Source organism: Letharia lupina (assembly GCF_014066315.1).
Source record: "Letharia lupina isolate WasteWater1 chromosome Unknown contig_12, whole genome shotgun sequence".
Taxonomy (NCBI): Eukaryota; Fungi; Ascomycota; class Lecanoromycetes; order Lecanorales; family Parmeliaceae; genus Letharia; species Letharia lupina.
In genome coordinates, this window is record NW_023502981.1 from 1210880 (window position 1) to 1228555 (window position 17676).

The window sequence follows — 17676 nt, forward strand, 5'->3', positions numbered from 1 at the left end:
AAAGAAATATATTAAGTCTATTTATTATTATTTATAATATATAATTATTTTATTATATTTAGCTAGCTAATATATCTTTATATTAAGATAAAAGTCTTTTAAATATAAATAATCGAAGCTAAATAAATTATTAAGAGCTATATATATTTAAAGAGAAGATAATCTAATTAATCGATTTTTATAGATATAAAGAAGAAAGAAGATTAGTATATCTATTAAAAAAGGAACTCGATTATCTATTAATCGATTAAAGAGTAAATAAAAATTATATAGATATAGTATTTATTAGCTACTATATTTTAATATTATCTCTTATATTAAAGAGTTAAAACGAGTATTAATTTTCGAAATATTAATTATCGAAGTAATTATTACTATTTAAACTCTATTAAAGATTATTAGTTTTAAAATTATTAATAGAGAATAGATCTTAGAAAATCTATATTATTATTAAATAAATTTATATTCTTAGTAGATATAATAGCGAAATTTATACTTTTATTATTGATATACGCGTTATTAATTTCAACGCTAATTAAAACTTCTATCGAAGTTTTTATTAATAATTAATTAAAGTTAATTAAAGATATAATATACTAGTATTTAATTAAGGCTATTGAGATAGTTATTAATAAAGTTAACGCTAATTAAAGTTTACTTATAATTAATTAAAGTTAGTTAAAGATATAATATATATTTCGAGAAATAACGTTAAATATTCGACTCGAATTTTATAATCTTATTTAAATTTTTTTTTATTTTATATCTTACTTAATCTAATACGCGTTTTCTTATTACTATATTATATATATTATTATATTAATACTTATATTTTCTTTAAATAATATACTTATAATAGTAGCGTCTATTAAAATTAATTTCTATCTTAAAATTAATATCGTTAAATTAGATGTCGTTATAAATTAAGATAATATTTATAAAGAACTTCGATTTTTAGAGTTTATATTTAAAGTAATAAAAGAGAAGTTCTCGCGTTAATTAAGATATAAAGGCCTTTAGAAAAAGTCTATAAAATTATATAAGAAAAAGATTAATATTATTATAAGCGAGATTATTTAATTATTATTTATTTTTAATTATATAATCGCGTAAGACTCTAGCTTTCTTCTTAAATTTTTATATAAATTAATCTTATTAATTAATAAGATATTTATAAAATAAGAGAAGTAATTATTTAAGAGAGAATTAATAAAAATATAAAAAGATAAATATATAAAGATCTAGAAGCTCTTAATAATTAAGAGATTAGTAAATCTCTATTAATTTAATAGATTATTAATTAAAAATCTCTCTAATATTAATTCTCTTTAATTTATTATTATTAATAATCTAAATAAGTATAAACTCGTCTTTATTTAGAAGTTAATAAATAATTTAATAATAATTTCTTAATTCTAAGAGTAATTTAATCTTAAAATTCTTATTATCTATTTTTAATTAAAACGATTTTAAGGCGATATTAACGAAAATTCTATAATATTATCTTATCTAATCTATAGAGTAAATAATATAAATTTAATTATAAATAATAATAATAATTTATAAGAGATATATAAGTATTAAAAGTAAGTATATATATTTAAATAACGAATATTCTTATAGCGCGTAATTAAAGATTTATTAATCTTATTTTTTTATATTAATAATAAATATTAATATTAATTCTAATTTTAATTAAGATATTAGATATCGAAATTAATATCTTTAAAACTTCGCGAGATTTATTAATATATTTATATTCTTAATTTTAATAACTTTTTAAAATACTCGAGTATCTAGTTTTTTCTTCTATTAAGCGAAAGTAAGTCTCGAAGTTTCTAATCTCTCTTAGATTTACTAATATTCTATTTTAACCTAAATCTATTAAAACTTCGCTTTCTCCCTATTCTACTATTATTTTATCTTTAATCTTATTATCTAATTTACTTAATATCTATAAAAAAATAAAATAGATTCTTAATTTATTAATATTAGTTTAAATAAGAATAACTCTTAATTATAAATTTATCGCTATTTTTTATAAAAGAAGTTCGTTAATAATTTAATAGATAACGTTATTATATTTAAAACTTATAAGAGTAATAACGCGTTTTCGCTATAAAAGGAAAAGCGTTTAATAGTAGAAGATATTATATTAATAAAGCTCTTAATTAAATAAGATTACGCTCTTCGATTAGCTAACTCTTATAATATTAAGATTAATAAAATTATAAATTAAAGAAAGATATAAAATAATATAAAGATCGATAATAGAGATTTAATATTAAAATATATATTCGAGTATTATTTATTATTTATTTTTTATATTAATTAATATAATAAAAAGATAAAGTTTAATAAAAAAGAGAGATCTTAGTAATTTAATATAACTTAATAAATTATAAAGTAAGTCTTATAGCTTAATTATAATAATATAAGTATTAATAATATTTAAATATTTAGAGACTTAGATTATATTTTAGATTCGCGAAAAATATTAATTTTTATTATATTAAAGATTTATTAACTCTATAATTTAATATAATAACGTTTTTAAATAAATATTTATAAAAAAGCTATTAATATAAATAAATCTAGTTTTAATAAGATAAATATATTTAATTCTTTTATTTAACTCGCTAATATAAATATTTCTTTAGACTTTAATACTATTAATAAGTTAAATATTTAAATAATAACTTACTCTATAATTTAATATTCTCGAAGAGTATTAAGATATTACTATTATCGAAATTTTTAAAAAGTCTTTCTTCGCGGATAAATATTTTATATTAAGATTTATTCAAAAGAATTAATAATTCTAATATTCTTCGATTAAGATATTTAATATTATTTATTTATATAAAGATGAAGCGAATTATATAGCTTAAATAATATTTAAAATAAGATTCTTTCTTATTATCGTTCTAGTAAAGACTTTTGTAAATTAATTTATAAAAATTACTAAGCTTATAAATCTTAATAACTACGACGTTATATAACTTTATATATTTTATATATATAAATTAACTCGATATTATAGAGTTAGCGCTAAGCCTTTAATCTCTATAAATATTAAATTATTTAAATATATAATTAACGATTAAGCTTAATCTAAATAAGAGAGATTCTTAATTCTAATAATTCTCGAGTTATATAAGAATTATATAAAAGTTATAATTAAAGATAAAGAGAAATTCGATTATAACTTCGCTATCGACTAGATTTATATTAATAAGTTTTATAATACGAAATTAGATATTATCTTAACTCTTATATTAATTAATATCTATAAAATAGAGTAATCTAGAATTATAATTAATAATCTTATAAGTATATAAAAATTATATAAAAAGAGGCGAGTATATTATAATAGACTAGCGAAGAAGTATAAATACTATCTACTATTTATATATAAATACTTAATTATATTATAAATTAAATTCTTTATAAATATAATAGCGATAATTCTCTTAATAAAGTAATTATAATAGAGAATAAATCTCGTTATATCGATAATAATAGAGAAAGTATATTATAAGATTAAAAAGTAAATAAAGAATATAAAAGCTCGCTTACGTAGTCTATCGAATAAGGAGTTAAAGAGAAATATTAATAAAATATAGATAATTCTAAATAAATTAATAATTAAATAAATAGCGAAGATAAGAATTATTAATAGCGATATTTTATTTATTAAACTTTTACTATATAAGATAAGAAAGATTATTTATATATTAAATAAGAATTAGAGAAAGATATTATAGAATATTAATCGAATTATCTAGAATTAAATTAAAGCGAAGTATTTTATATAATATAAAAAGGCTATAATCTAAGATTATAATATCTTTAATCTTATCTATAACTTATACTTTAATAGAGTTTATAAGCTTTAAATAGTAATAGTAATTTTAAATATTCTCGATTTTTTTAAATAATATTAACTAAAGCTAATTAATTCTAAGTATTAAAATAATAAAAACTATTATAAAATAAGATAATAGCGATTAAACTTTATAAAGCTAGATAATAAGAAAAATAATTAACTTTAATATCTAGAATATAGTATTTATAATTACTATCTAGATAAGCTAATATAAGATATTTCTAAGCTTATCGCCTTAAAGTAACTAATTAATACTCTCGAGAAGAATATATATAAATATATTAAAAAATTAATTATTTTTATAAGTTTCTCTATTATTAGTCTTATTATTAGTTTAATATATTTTTCTTTTTTATTTAATTAATTTTAAGTAATACTAATAAACTCGTAGTAACTTAAATAAGAGTATTCGAATTATAAAACTCTCTAATACTCCTCGGCGATTTTTTTTAAAAATTGTAATAATATAGTAATACGGCCTTTCGAGAATAATAACGAATCTCGCTTTCTAATCTCTATTAAACGTCTTATAAATATAGATATAATTTTAATAAGATTCTTTTACTCTATAAATCTAGATATCGATTAAGAGAAATAATAGAATATTTAAGTAGATAGTAGAATAGTACGACTATTATAGAAAAATAAAAAGATTTATAATTATTATTTAATATTAAATAACTCGAATAGCTTAAATAATAAGATATTAAATTAAAATATATAAAGAGAGATAATTTAATTTTAGATATATAATAATATTAAGAATAAAAATAATAATATTAAAAATATAAATAACGCGAATATATAGATAGCTTAGATATCGCTTATTCGATTTCGATACTACTATTATATTTAATATTTAAATTAAATAAGCGATATATTCGAGTTAATTAATAGTAATAATAGACTTAATATTTAACTTTTATTAAATATCTATAATTTTTTTAATTATAATTTTTAATTATTAATATAATCTCTAATCTAGCTTCTAAATAGTATAAATTATAATTAAATATTTAAATTAAATAGACGATTTAAATAGTCGATAAATTATCGAATCGAAGTTAAATAGTTAATTATCGCGTTAGTTATTAGCGTTTATAATATTATATTCTACTATTTTCCCTTTATAATTTATTATTTAATATTTATTTATTTATATCGTTATCTATATTACACTCTAATATTAATTATTATTAGCGAGTATATAATAATTAATTAATATCGCCTAAAAAGTAGTTACTTATTTATTTATAAATACTATTAAAAATTTAAATTAAATATTATATCTTTCTTCTATTTTTCTATTTATTTATATCTTACTATAGATCTTAATTATATCTTTATATACTATTTATCTTACTATGCGTTTTCCTATAATTATTTACTTATTTATTATCATATTATACTTTTTATAATTATTTTATTAATTACGTTTAGAGTAGATAAGAGCTATATCTATCGAATTTAATTTTTATATTAAATTCGATATCGCGAAGTTAGGCGTTTTAATAAACTATAAGAATATTTATAAAAGACTTCGCTTTTTATTATTTATATTTAAAGTTATAAAAGAGAAGTTCTCGCGTTAATTATAATAGAATAATTTTTAAAAAAAGTTTATAAAATAGTAGAAGGGAAAGATTAATATTATTATTAGCGAGATTATTTAATTACTATCTATTTCTAATTACGTAATTATCTAAAACTTAAATTTCTTTCTTAAAGATTTAAATAAATTACTCTTATTAATTAATAAGATATTTATTAAATAAGAAAAGCGAGCGCTTAAAAGAGAATTTATAAAAATGCTAGATATAGAATATATAAAGATTTAGAAGTTTTTAATAATTAAGAAAATAATAAACTTTTATTAATTTAATAAATTATTTATCGAAGAGTTCTTTAATATTTAATCTTTACGATTTATTATTATTAATAATCTAAGCGAGTATAAGCTTATCTTTATTTAAAAGTTAATAGAAGATTTAGTAATAATCTTTTAATTATAAGAGTAAATTAGTTATAAAGCTCTTCTTACTTATTTTCGCTTAAAATATTTTTAAGATAATATTAATAAAATTTCTAAGATACTATTTTATCTAATTTATAAATTTAATAATATAAGCTTAACTATTAATAATAATAATAATCTCTAAAAGATATATAAGTATTAAAAATGATTATAAATATCTAAATAGCGAATATTCTTATAGCGCGTAATTAAAGATTTATTTATCTCGCTTTTTTATATTAATAATAAATATTAATATTAATTCTAGCTTTAATTAAGATATTAAATATCGAAATTAATATCTTCGAAATTACGCGAGATTTATTAATACGCCTATATTTTTAATTTTAATAACTTTTTATAATATTTAAGTATTTAGTCTTTTCTTCTATTAAGTTAAAGTAAATCTTAAAGTTTTTAATCTCTTCTAATTTTTATAATACTCTATTTTAATTTAATTTTATCGAAATTTTATTTTCTCTCTATTCTATTATCGCTTAACTTTTAATTTTATTATTTAATTTATTTAATATTTATAAAGAAAATAAAATAGATTTTCGACTTATTAATATTAATTTAAATAAGAATAACTTTTAATTATAAGTCTATCGCTATTTTTTATAAAAGAAGTTCGTTAATAATTTAATAGATAATATTATTATATTTAAAACTTATAAGAGTAATAACGCGCTTTTATTATAAGAGAAAAGATATTTAATAATAGAAGATATTATATTAGTAAAGCTCTTAATTAAATAAAATTATATCTTTTAATTAATTAATTTTTATAATATTAAGATTAATAAGATTATAAATTAAAGAAAGATATAGAATAATATAAAGGTCGATAATAGAGATCTAATATTAGAGTATATATTTAAATATTATTAATTATCTACTCTTTATATTAATTAATCTAATAAAAAGATTAAGTTTAATAAAAAAGAGAGATTATAATAATTAAATTAGACTTAAAAAATTATAGAGTAAGTTTTATAACTTAATTATAATAATAGAAATATTAAAAATACTTATATTTTTAAAGATTTAGATTATATTTTAGATTCGTAAAAGATATTAATTTTTATTATATTAAAGATTTATTAACTCTATAATTTAATATAATAATATTTTTAAGTAAATATCTATAAAGAAGCTATTAATGCGGATAAGCTTAATTTTAATAAAATAAATATATTTAATTCTTTTATTTAACTCGCTAATATAAATATTTTTTTAGACTTTAATATTATTAATAAGTTAAATATTTAAATAATAACTTACTCTACGATTTAATATTTTTAAAGAATATTAAAATATTACTATCGTCGAAGTTTTTAAGAAATCTCTCTTCGCGAGTAAATATCTTATATTATAATTTATTTAAAAGAATCGATAGTTCTAATATTCTTTAATCGAGATATTTAATATTATATATCTATATAAAGATAAAGTTAATTATATAATCTAAATAATATTTAAATTAAAATTCTTCTTAATAATTATTTTAGCTAAAATTTTCGCGAATTAATTTATTAAAATTATTAAGTTAATAAATTTTAAAGATTATAATATAATATAATTTCGCGTCTTTTATATATATAAATTAATTTAATATTATAATATTAGTTTAAAGTCTTTAATCTCTATAAATATTAAATTACTTAAATATATAATTAACGATAAAGCTTAATCTAGATAAGAGAGATTCTTAATCTTAATAATACTTAAATTCTATAAGAATTATATTTAAGCTAAAATAAAAGATTTATTTATATATAACTTCGCTATTAAGTAGATCTATATCGATAAGTACTATAATATAAAGTTAAATATTTTCTTAATATCTATATTAATTATCGTCTATAAAATAAAGTAATCTAAAATTATTATTAAAGATTTCGCTTATATATAAAACTCGAATAAGAAGAAGTAAATATATCGTAATAGAATAGCGAAGAAATTTAAGTATTATTTATTATTCGTTTATAAATATTTAGCTATATTATAAATTATATTCTTTATTAATATAGCGATAATAGTTTTATTAATTAAGTAGTTATAGTAAAAGATAAATATCGTTTTATCTAAGATAATAGAGAAGAAATATTATAATATTAAAAAGCGTATAGAGAATATAAAGTCTTATTTACGCGCTTTATCGAATAAGAAGTTAAAGAGAAATATTAATAAAATATAGATAATTCTAAATAAGCTAATAATTAAATAAATAATAAAATTAAGAATTATCGATAGCGACGCTTTACTTATAAAGCTTTTATTTTATAAGATAAAAAAGATTATCTACTTATTAAGCGATAATTAAAAAAAAATTCTTTAAGATACTAATTAGACTATTTAAGATTAAGTTAAAGTTGAATATCTTATATAATATAATAAGACCTAAAGCTAAGAGTATAATCTATCTAAATTTATATACGAGTTATACTTTAATAAGGTTTATAAACTACGCGCTATAACTGTTATTTCTAATATTCTTAAATTTTTTAAGATATATTAATTAAAGTTAATTAATATTAAATATTATAATAATAAGAATTATTATAAGTCTAAATAATAGTAATTAGTTTTCTAAGCTAGATAGTATAAAGAAGAATTAACTATAGTATTTATAAGATAATATATATAATTACTATCTATATAACTTAATAAAAGATATTTCTAAGCTTATTATATTAAAATAGCTAATTAATACTCTCGATAAAGATATTTATAAATATTCTAAAAAGTTAATAATATTTATAAGTTTCTTCGTAATTAGTCTAATTATTATTCTAATATAATCTTCTTCTCTACTCTATTAATCTTAAATAATATTAATAGACTTATAATAATTTAAATAAGAGTATTTAGATAATAAAACTCTCTAATACTCTTTAGCTATTTAATTTAAAAATCGCGATAATCTAATAATATAATCTTTTAAGAATAATAATAAATCTCGCTTTTTTATTTTAATTAAGCGCTTTATAGATATAGATATAACGTTAATAAAAGCTTTTCGCTTTATTAATCTAGATATTAATTAAAAAAAGTAATAAAATATTTAAATAGATAAGAGAGTAATATAATTATTATAGAAAAATAAAAAGATATATAACTACTACTTGATATTAAATAATCTAAAAAGCCTCGATAATAAGATTTTAAATAGAAATATATAAAGAGAGATAATTCGTTTTTAAATATATAATAATACTATATTATCTTTTTAGATATACTATTTATAAATATACTCGATTATTCTAAAGCTTCTATACTATTTTAATATATAATTATAATTTAATATTAAATAACTTATAAGATCTAGATAAAAAGATTTTAAATAAGAAGATTAAATAAAAGATATTTAACTTAAGAGTTAATATTTATAATAAATATAAGAATAACGATATAAGTAAAGAAGTAAAAGATAAAATAATTTAGATATACAATAGATAGGGGGATTAAGAAAGATATATATTATTCTTAAATAGATATTTTAAATATCTAAATAATATATAATATAATCTAACTTCGTATTATATTATCTAATTTTAACTATTTAACTTAACTATTAATTAATTCTCTAAATAGATAGAATAAATAATATAATAAGATTTATTAAATAAATATTAGCTTATAAGGCCTATTTCTAAATTAAAATCTCTATTAATTCTATAATATTCTTTCTAATATATCCTCCTCTAAAATTATTCTACTTCTTTTAGAATTCTATAATTTAATTAATTTTAGATATAAAATATAGGTTTCTATAAGTTAGCGTCGTATTATCTTTATCTATTCTATCTAAATTATTTTATATTAATATTAATTTAAGAATCTAAATAATATTAATTATCTCGCGCGACTTAATAATAGAAGAGTCTAATTATAAAAAAATCTACTTCTTTTTAAAATAAGAGATAAAAAAGAGATATCTAATTAAGAGCGCGCTTAATATTCTTTATAATTAAATAAAACTCGGCGAAGCCTTTAAGTAATTAGAGAACGTCTTTTTAAGAGTCTTTATATCTAGTATTCTAAGAGAATAATTAAATAATTACGAATTAAATATAATTATAAAAATTAATTATATATATATATAGACTTATAAATATAGACGATTAAACGAATAATCTATCTCTATTAATAATATTAATTTTATATTATAATTATATATCTTTAATCGAGCTAGTTTTTATATATATTTAAAAAGAATTATAACTAATATACTAATATCGCCTCTTAATATTATTAAGATTTAAATACTAATTCGCGTTATAATAAATAATATCGATTTCGATATATTTATAAATATATTAAAAGAAGATAAAGTATATAATATTATAATAGATCGAATTATATATTATATCGATAATAAAGATATTAAGATTAATTATTCTCGAAAGTTTAAGATAATTATATTATCGATATATAAGTAAAGCTAGAATTTTATATTCTTTATAATTAAAGAATATTAGATAGATAAATATTTATTTTTTATATATATCTACTATTACTAATACGCGAAGAGATTATTTATTTTAAAAAAAGAAAAAGATAATAAAGATATTAAGAGAAATATATAAAGCGATATAATAGCTTAAATTAATTATTCTTACTATTAATAAAAGAATTCGAAGTTATAATATATATATATATAAGAAATAATTAGATATTTATATTATAATCATTATATTTTTTAGAGCTTAATTAATTTCGAGAAATTCTATAATATAAAGAATTTATCTTATTAAAATAATCTATAATCTCTACTTTCTCTAAATATCTTTTTATACTTTATATAATATAGAATCTTTATTTTTAATATAGCTAACGTCTCGCGTTATTTAATAATATTAAACTTAAATAATTTCTAGAAAATCCGCTAATATAAGTTTTCTTTATAGACTATATTCTAATAAGCTTCAATTAAAAAAAATATATAATCTTTATTAAATAGAGAGAGATAATATAAAAGGCGTTAAAGCTAATATTTAATCTCTATATCTTATTAATAGAGATTATAAAAAAACGATATTAATTATAGTAGAAATATACTATTATATATAAAATAGCTTTAAATCGCTAAAAAGAATTATACGTTATTTTTAATAGTTATAAAGTTTATAATAATATCGTTATCGATAATTACGTAAATTATAACTTTATATATAACGCCATCTAGAAGATAAAATATATTATCGATATATCGAAATAATCGTTATCGATAAGTATTTATACTAGAAGATCTATAATTATATATATTAAAATAGATATTATTTATAGAAAAATATTTAAGAATAAAAAAGTAAATAAGAAAGTGTAATTAGAGTAATAATATTTAATAATAAATAATAATTAACTTAACGTTAATTATTAATAAAAAATTTATTTAATTTAAATAGAGATTATTAATAAAAATATTATTTAATTTAAATAGAGTATTTAAGTTAAATAGATAGTTAAATTTAAATAGAAATTTAACGCGCTTTAATTTAAATAAGTTAAAAACGCGTTAATTAATAGCCCCTCTTTTTAAATTAATAACTTCTCTTTACTCTTTTATTTTTTTATCTATTTAAATATATTTACTTTTATATTTTATTTATTATTATCTTTAGCGTTTAATATTAATTTTATTCTAACTTTTAATAACGATAAAAGATTTATAATACTTCGTATTCTATTAAATAAGTTTATTATATTTAAATTATAGAGATTATAAGAACTTTAAGATAGAATATAAAAAAGAGAATAGTAATAAAGAGAGCTAAAAACGCTAGAAGAGAGAAGAAAGTTAAAAAGATAAGAAATATAAATTATAATCTACTTATTCGCGAAGATATTATTAATTATATATTAATAAAAAGTAAATAAAATAAAGAAAATTAATAAGAGAAAAAGATATATTAAAAAATATAAATAAATAGATCTTAAATTATTTAAATATTATAGAATATATAAGTCTAAAAAGGATATATATATAGTACTTAATTATAATAATAATAAATTTTTAAACGACTTTATTAGTTTATAGAAGATAAAGAAATTATTAATAATTATAATTATTATATATAATAAAGCTCTTCTTAATATTAATAATACTCTCTTAATTTTATATACTATTATAAATAGTAAAAAAGATTCTTCTTTTAAAATTAAAGATAAAGGCGAAAATTATAAACTCGATATATTTTTATTTAATTTATATCTTCTATTAAGCTAATATCTTAATAAAAAGCGATAAAAAAACTTTTATTTAAATCTTAATTAAGTATTAAAATTATTAAATTTAAAATAAAGAGTAGTAATATTAATTATTAATTAATTAATTCTAGAATTAAATAATATTAATATAAACTAGCTAATATGAACTATAGAATTTAAAGTAGTTCTTATTAGCGACGAAGAATTAGAATTAACGAGACGAAGTAAGAATATACTATACGACTAAATATCTAAGTTGATAAATATATACTAAGTTGAGATAGAAAATAATCTATCGAGAGAAGTCGCCTTTATAATAACGAAGCTAAAACACTTCGTATAGAGCTTCGATATAAGAATAAGTATATATTCTAAGTATAGTAAAATAATAACTAAATCGCTATAGATAATTCGATATTAAAAAGTATTACGCTAAATAGAGTCGTTAGACGCTATTATATTAAAGCCGCGTTACTAATATATAGCTCGTTTAAGCTCTCTATCGATACGTCTATTAAATAAGATAAGAGAATTTAAAGCTTTATTAATATTTTTAATAATATTAAATTATATATTATTAATAGATTAGAATAAAGAAAGATATATAAATTATATTTTATAAGATAGCTTAAATAAAGATAATCGTTAAATTACGCTTTAAAATAATTTAATATAACGAGAAAGGCGCGATTATAATATTAAGAAAGAGTATCTTAATATATTTAAGATAATAAGAATTATCTTATTTATAATAATTATAATTAATAAAGATTTTAAATATCTAAGTCTTTAAGAGTTAAGTCTCTAGTTAAAGTATTATATTAATATACTTAATTAAGTAATAATTAAAATATAAAGAAATTAGAGATAATAACTTTATAAGAATACTCGATCTATATAAAGTATTAATAATTAATCTATATATTTTAAGGTGAGAAAGATATTAATATCTCTAATTAATTATTACTATTAATACTTTAAACTCTTTCTAATAAAAATATAGCTTTTTAACTATATAGGCGATTTTCATTTAACTCTAATAAAGAAAATTCGGGATATTATTTAATCTTATCTTAAGATTTATATAACATTATTACTCGAAAATCTAAAGATAATAATTAGTAATTTATTAATTAATCTTTAATTTACGCGTTAAGATCTATAAAATAAATAAAATATAATATATTTTATAAAATTTAGATTAATTAACTTTTCTAATTAATAGTCTTTAGAATAAGAAATACTTCTTATTTTAATTAATAGTTATATTATTATATAAAATTTTCTTCTATAATAAGAGAGTATTTTTTAAATTTAGATAAAGAAGTAAGTATTTTTAATTACTCTTATTTAATAATATTATAATTTTTATAATAATCGCTTTTTATTATAATCTAAAGAATTATAATTCTAGATATTTTTATATTAAAAGATAAGATAATAAGAAAGTCGAAGATAAACTCTTTACTATTATTTTATTACTCGTATAATTATAATACTTTTTAGAAATATATAAGTATATTAAGAAGTTCTAAAGAGATATAAGATAATAGAAAAGATTTATTATATATTATATATTATAATAGCGTATTTTAAAGATATATTTTAAATTAATAAGAAAGATATAGAAATCTTCTAAATTAAATAATTTATATAAGAATTCGCTAAATAATATTATCGAGAAATCGAGTTTTATAAGCGTTTTAAGAGAAGTTATATTAAGATTCGCTAATATTAAATTATTTAAAAGATTAAATTTAAGCTTATTTAAAGATAATAAGAGAATCTCGCGAGTTATTAAGAAATAATCGATATATAAAATAATTAAATAAAAAGAAATCGATTTAATAAATAATAATTAAAACTTAAATCTCTTTAAGCTTAAAGTATAAATACTTCGTATCTCGATAAGTAGAGAGAATAAGTAAAAAAGGCTAAACTTTAATATATTATCTATAGCTTTACTATAGCGAATAAGAAAAGAGGCGACTTACGAAGAGAATAAGTATTTATAAATTAATAAAGTTATATTAGATAGAGAGAAAAAATATAAAGAATATATAGTGTAATAAATAGAATAGAAAGGGTTAATCTCTTTATCTATTAGGCGAATTAAATAAGAATTAATAAAGGATTAAATATCGCTATAGCGCTTGAAATTCTAATTATTTAAAAATCTATATTTTAGAGATTATAAATATTATTAATATTATAATAAAATATCGCGATAAATTTTAAATCGATAACTTTTATTAGATATCTAGAGATATTAAGTTTAATTCGAATTAAATACTCTAGAGACATTATTATAATTGACGATATCGTTTAATTTAAATATACTATAAATACTAATATTACTAGCGAGATTAATTAATCTAGAATTTTTATAGATATTATTATAATTAATAATACTATTTAACTCGAATAATCTCGAAAATCTTTTTAATATATATTTAATTAATCGAATTAAACTTTTAATAAATATTATTATTATTAATAATATTATCTAACTCGAATAATCTAGAAAATCTATCTTACGTATAGTTCCTCGAATTTTTAAATATATACTATTAAATTAATAGCTTATAGTCGCTCTAAAATCTAGCTAACTTAAATAAATACTATCTTAACTTACTAAACGCGAAGTTTACTATATTTAATTACTAAATTGATGGAAAGAATTAAATATAAATAAAGTCTACTTAATAGACTAAATCGTGCTAAATCGTGCTTATGGTGCGGACCCGGCGGAAATCGTGCGGAAAGGAACTTTTCAGATTTGCAGATGACGAATTATGGAAGGTCTTCTTCTTCAAGGTCTTCTTCTTCAAGGTCTTCTTCTTCAAGGTCTTCTTCTTCAAGGTCTTCTTCTTCAAGGTCTTCTTCTTCAAGGTCTTCTTCTTCAAGGTCTTCTTCTTCAAGGTCTTCTTCTTCAAGGTCTTCTTCTTCAAGGTCTTCTTCTTCAAGGTCTTCTTCTTCAAGGTCTTCTTCTTCAAGGTCTTCTTCTTCAAGGTCTTCTTCTTCTTCTCCCTCATGATCGGAAGGTCATTGACCAGCGACTTGGGTTCCTGGCTGTCACCCTCGTACCATGATTCGTCGAGTACTCATCCCAGGCCAATGCTTCCGCCACGGCTGGAATCAAAATCCAGCATTTTGTGCCAAAATTTCCTGGAGGCTGGTCTCCTCTCGATGAAAGCTAGAGTTCTTACGCCATGGGTGGGAATATCAAAGGCTGGTGTTGACGCCAGGTCCCTTCTATAGAGGACGGTACCATTGGTTCTTCGCAATATGGGCAGGGGTGGGCCACTACACCGTTGGCAACAATCAGACCAAGATTGTAGAGGAGTTAGCCGGATTCTTTTATGAGTGAGCCCCACGTGGATGCGCGACTTTGTAAGGCTGAAAATTGATGACTAATGGTACCTTGCATCATTAGCCTTGAGCGCGCGCTGGAGAAACAACGCGCTTCAATTATCTTTCTCGTGTCTCTTTGTTCCTTCACTTGATCAACCATCCACAATTTCGGGCAATACTTTTGTTTGCCATAGCTGCACACCGATAACATACTCTACTGCAACATATTTTACACAATGGCAACCCAGATCACGCCATCAAAGCAGGTATGACTGCATCGCCACCGCACAAATCTCCAACTTGCTGTCCATCCAATGCTAACAGAACACGACACAGGCATCTTCTGGACTGGAGAACCTCAAGATGGGTGACTCGCCTGCAAAGAAGCTCAAGTTCGAGCCCGTCGACAAGGAGAATGTTCCAGTCAACATCCCCGCTCCTGTGATGGACGACCTTGAGCTCAAGAAGCCCCTCGTCGAAGTCTATGATGCCAAGAAGGAAGTGACGCCAACTGTTGCACCTACGATCAAACCAGAGGAGGCAGACGAGCCTCTGCTACAAGAAAACCCTCATCGCTTCGTGCTCTTTCCTATTAAATATCATGAGGTGCGTGTTTACCACACGCGACACTCGTAAAGTGCCTTCAGTTGTCTTTAGCTTACATCTATTATCAACATAGATATGGCAAATGTACAAGAAAGCCGAAGCCTCCTTTTGGACCGCCGAAGAAATTGACCTCTCCAAAGACCTCCACGACTGGAACAACCGACTGAACGACGATGAGCGCTACTTCATCTCCCACGTCCTCGCCTTCTTCGCTGCTTCAGACGGAATCGTCAACGAGAACCTCGTCGAGCGTTTCAGCGGTGAAGTTCAAATACCAGAAGCACGTTGCTTCTACGGTTTTCAGATCATGATGGAGAACATCCACTCCGAGACATACTCCCTGCTCATCGACACATACATCAAGGAGCAGAAGCAGCGCACATATCTGTTCGATGCCATAGACACCAGTAAGCCCACCATCTTCCAAGCCTCGATACACGTATCCGAATCACTAACGCGTTCCACAGTCCCCTGCATCCGCAAAAAAGCCGACTGGGCCCTAAAGTGGATATCCGACAAAAACTCCACCTTCGCCCAACGACTCATCGCCTTCGCCGCCGTCGAAGGCATCTTCTTCAGCGGCTCCTTCGCCTCCATCTTCTGGCTCAAGAAACGCGGTCTGATGCCCGGTCTCACCTTCTCAAACGAACTCATCTCCCGCGACGAGGGCATGCACACCGATTTCGCCTGCTTGCTCTTCTCACACTTGAACAACCGCCCAAGCAAGCAGGCCGTGCAAGACGTGATTACCGAGGCCGTGGCCATCGAGCAGGAGTTCTTGACCGAGGCACTGCCGTGCGCGCTGTTGGGCATGAACGCCAACCTCATGAAACAATACATCGAATTCGTCGCCGATCGCCTCCTCCTCGCCCTCGGCAACCAGAAATACTACAAAGCGACCAACCCATTCGACTTCATGGAATCCATCTCGCTCGCCGGCAAGACCAACTTCTTCGAAAAACGCGTCGGCGACTACCAGAAAGCCGGCGTGATGGCCAGCGCGAACAAGAAGGAGGTTGTCGAGGGACAAGAGGAGAAGAAGAATGAGAATGGCGGGGACTTCAACTTTGATGAAGAGTTCTGAACGGGGCCATTCGAAACGCCCCACGTCCTTTGCTTCCGACTGTACATTATCCTTCACTCACCACCTGCTCTGATTGGGTTTCTTTTGTTCCATACGTGCACGACATTTGCTGGCGTTGGGCGCGGTATGAGGCGATGCATTGTTGGAAAGAGGGGAATAGCATACACAGGATAGTCAGTGAATCAAAAGGCGCTGCACACTCCGTTTTCCTGGTTGCAAACGTGAAATCATCAGCATTATCCCACCTGACGGCTTAAGTCTTGATTCAAGTCTCACAATTCACCAACGTGTAGACGTATTATGCTCTTCACTCATTGGTTATATATCAGCAATGATTTATATCCTCAAAATATACTCATGAAGTAGAACGCTATCTGCGGAAAGACTTCAACGATTCTCAGCCACCTTGCTCTTCAATCCTTGCAAATCTGATCCTACAAGACATGCCGCAACGTGTCGTCGCCATATCTATATCCTATTGACACCGGAAAAGATACGTACAATCATCCGCTCATA

The 17676-nt window shown here is 21.5% G+C and overlaps 1 protein-coding gene across 1 annotated transcript; it reads left to right on the forward strand.

The window, feature by feature from the left end:
• Positions 1-15706: 15706 nt before the first annotated feature.
• Positions 15707-17160, forward strand: HO133_001357 (uncharacterized protein; the record flags this gene model as incomplete). Its single annotated transcript, XM_037292287.1, has 4 exons — positions 15707-15736; positions 15807-16076; positions 16150-16483; positions 16544-17160. The coding sequence occupies 4 exons, from the start codon at positions 15707-15709 to the stop codon at positions 17158-17160; spliced, it is 1251 nt and encodes a 416-aa protein (XP_037151706.1).
• Between the last annotated feature and the right edge of the window lie 516 nt (positions 17161-17676).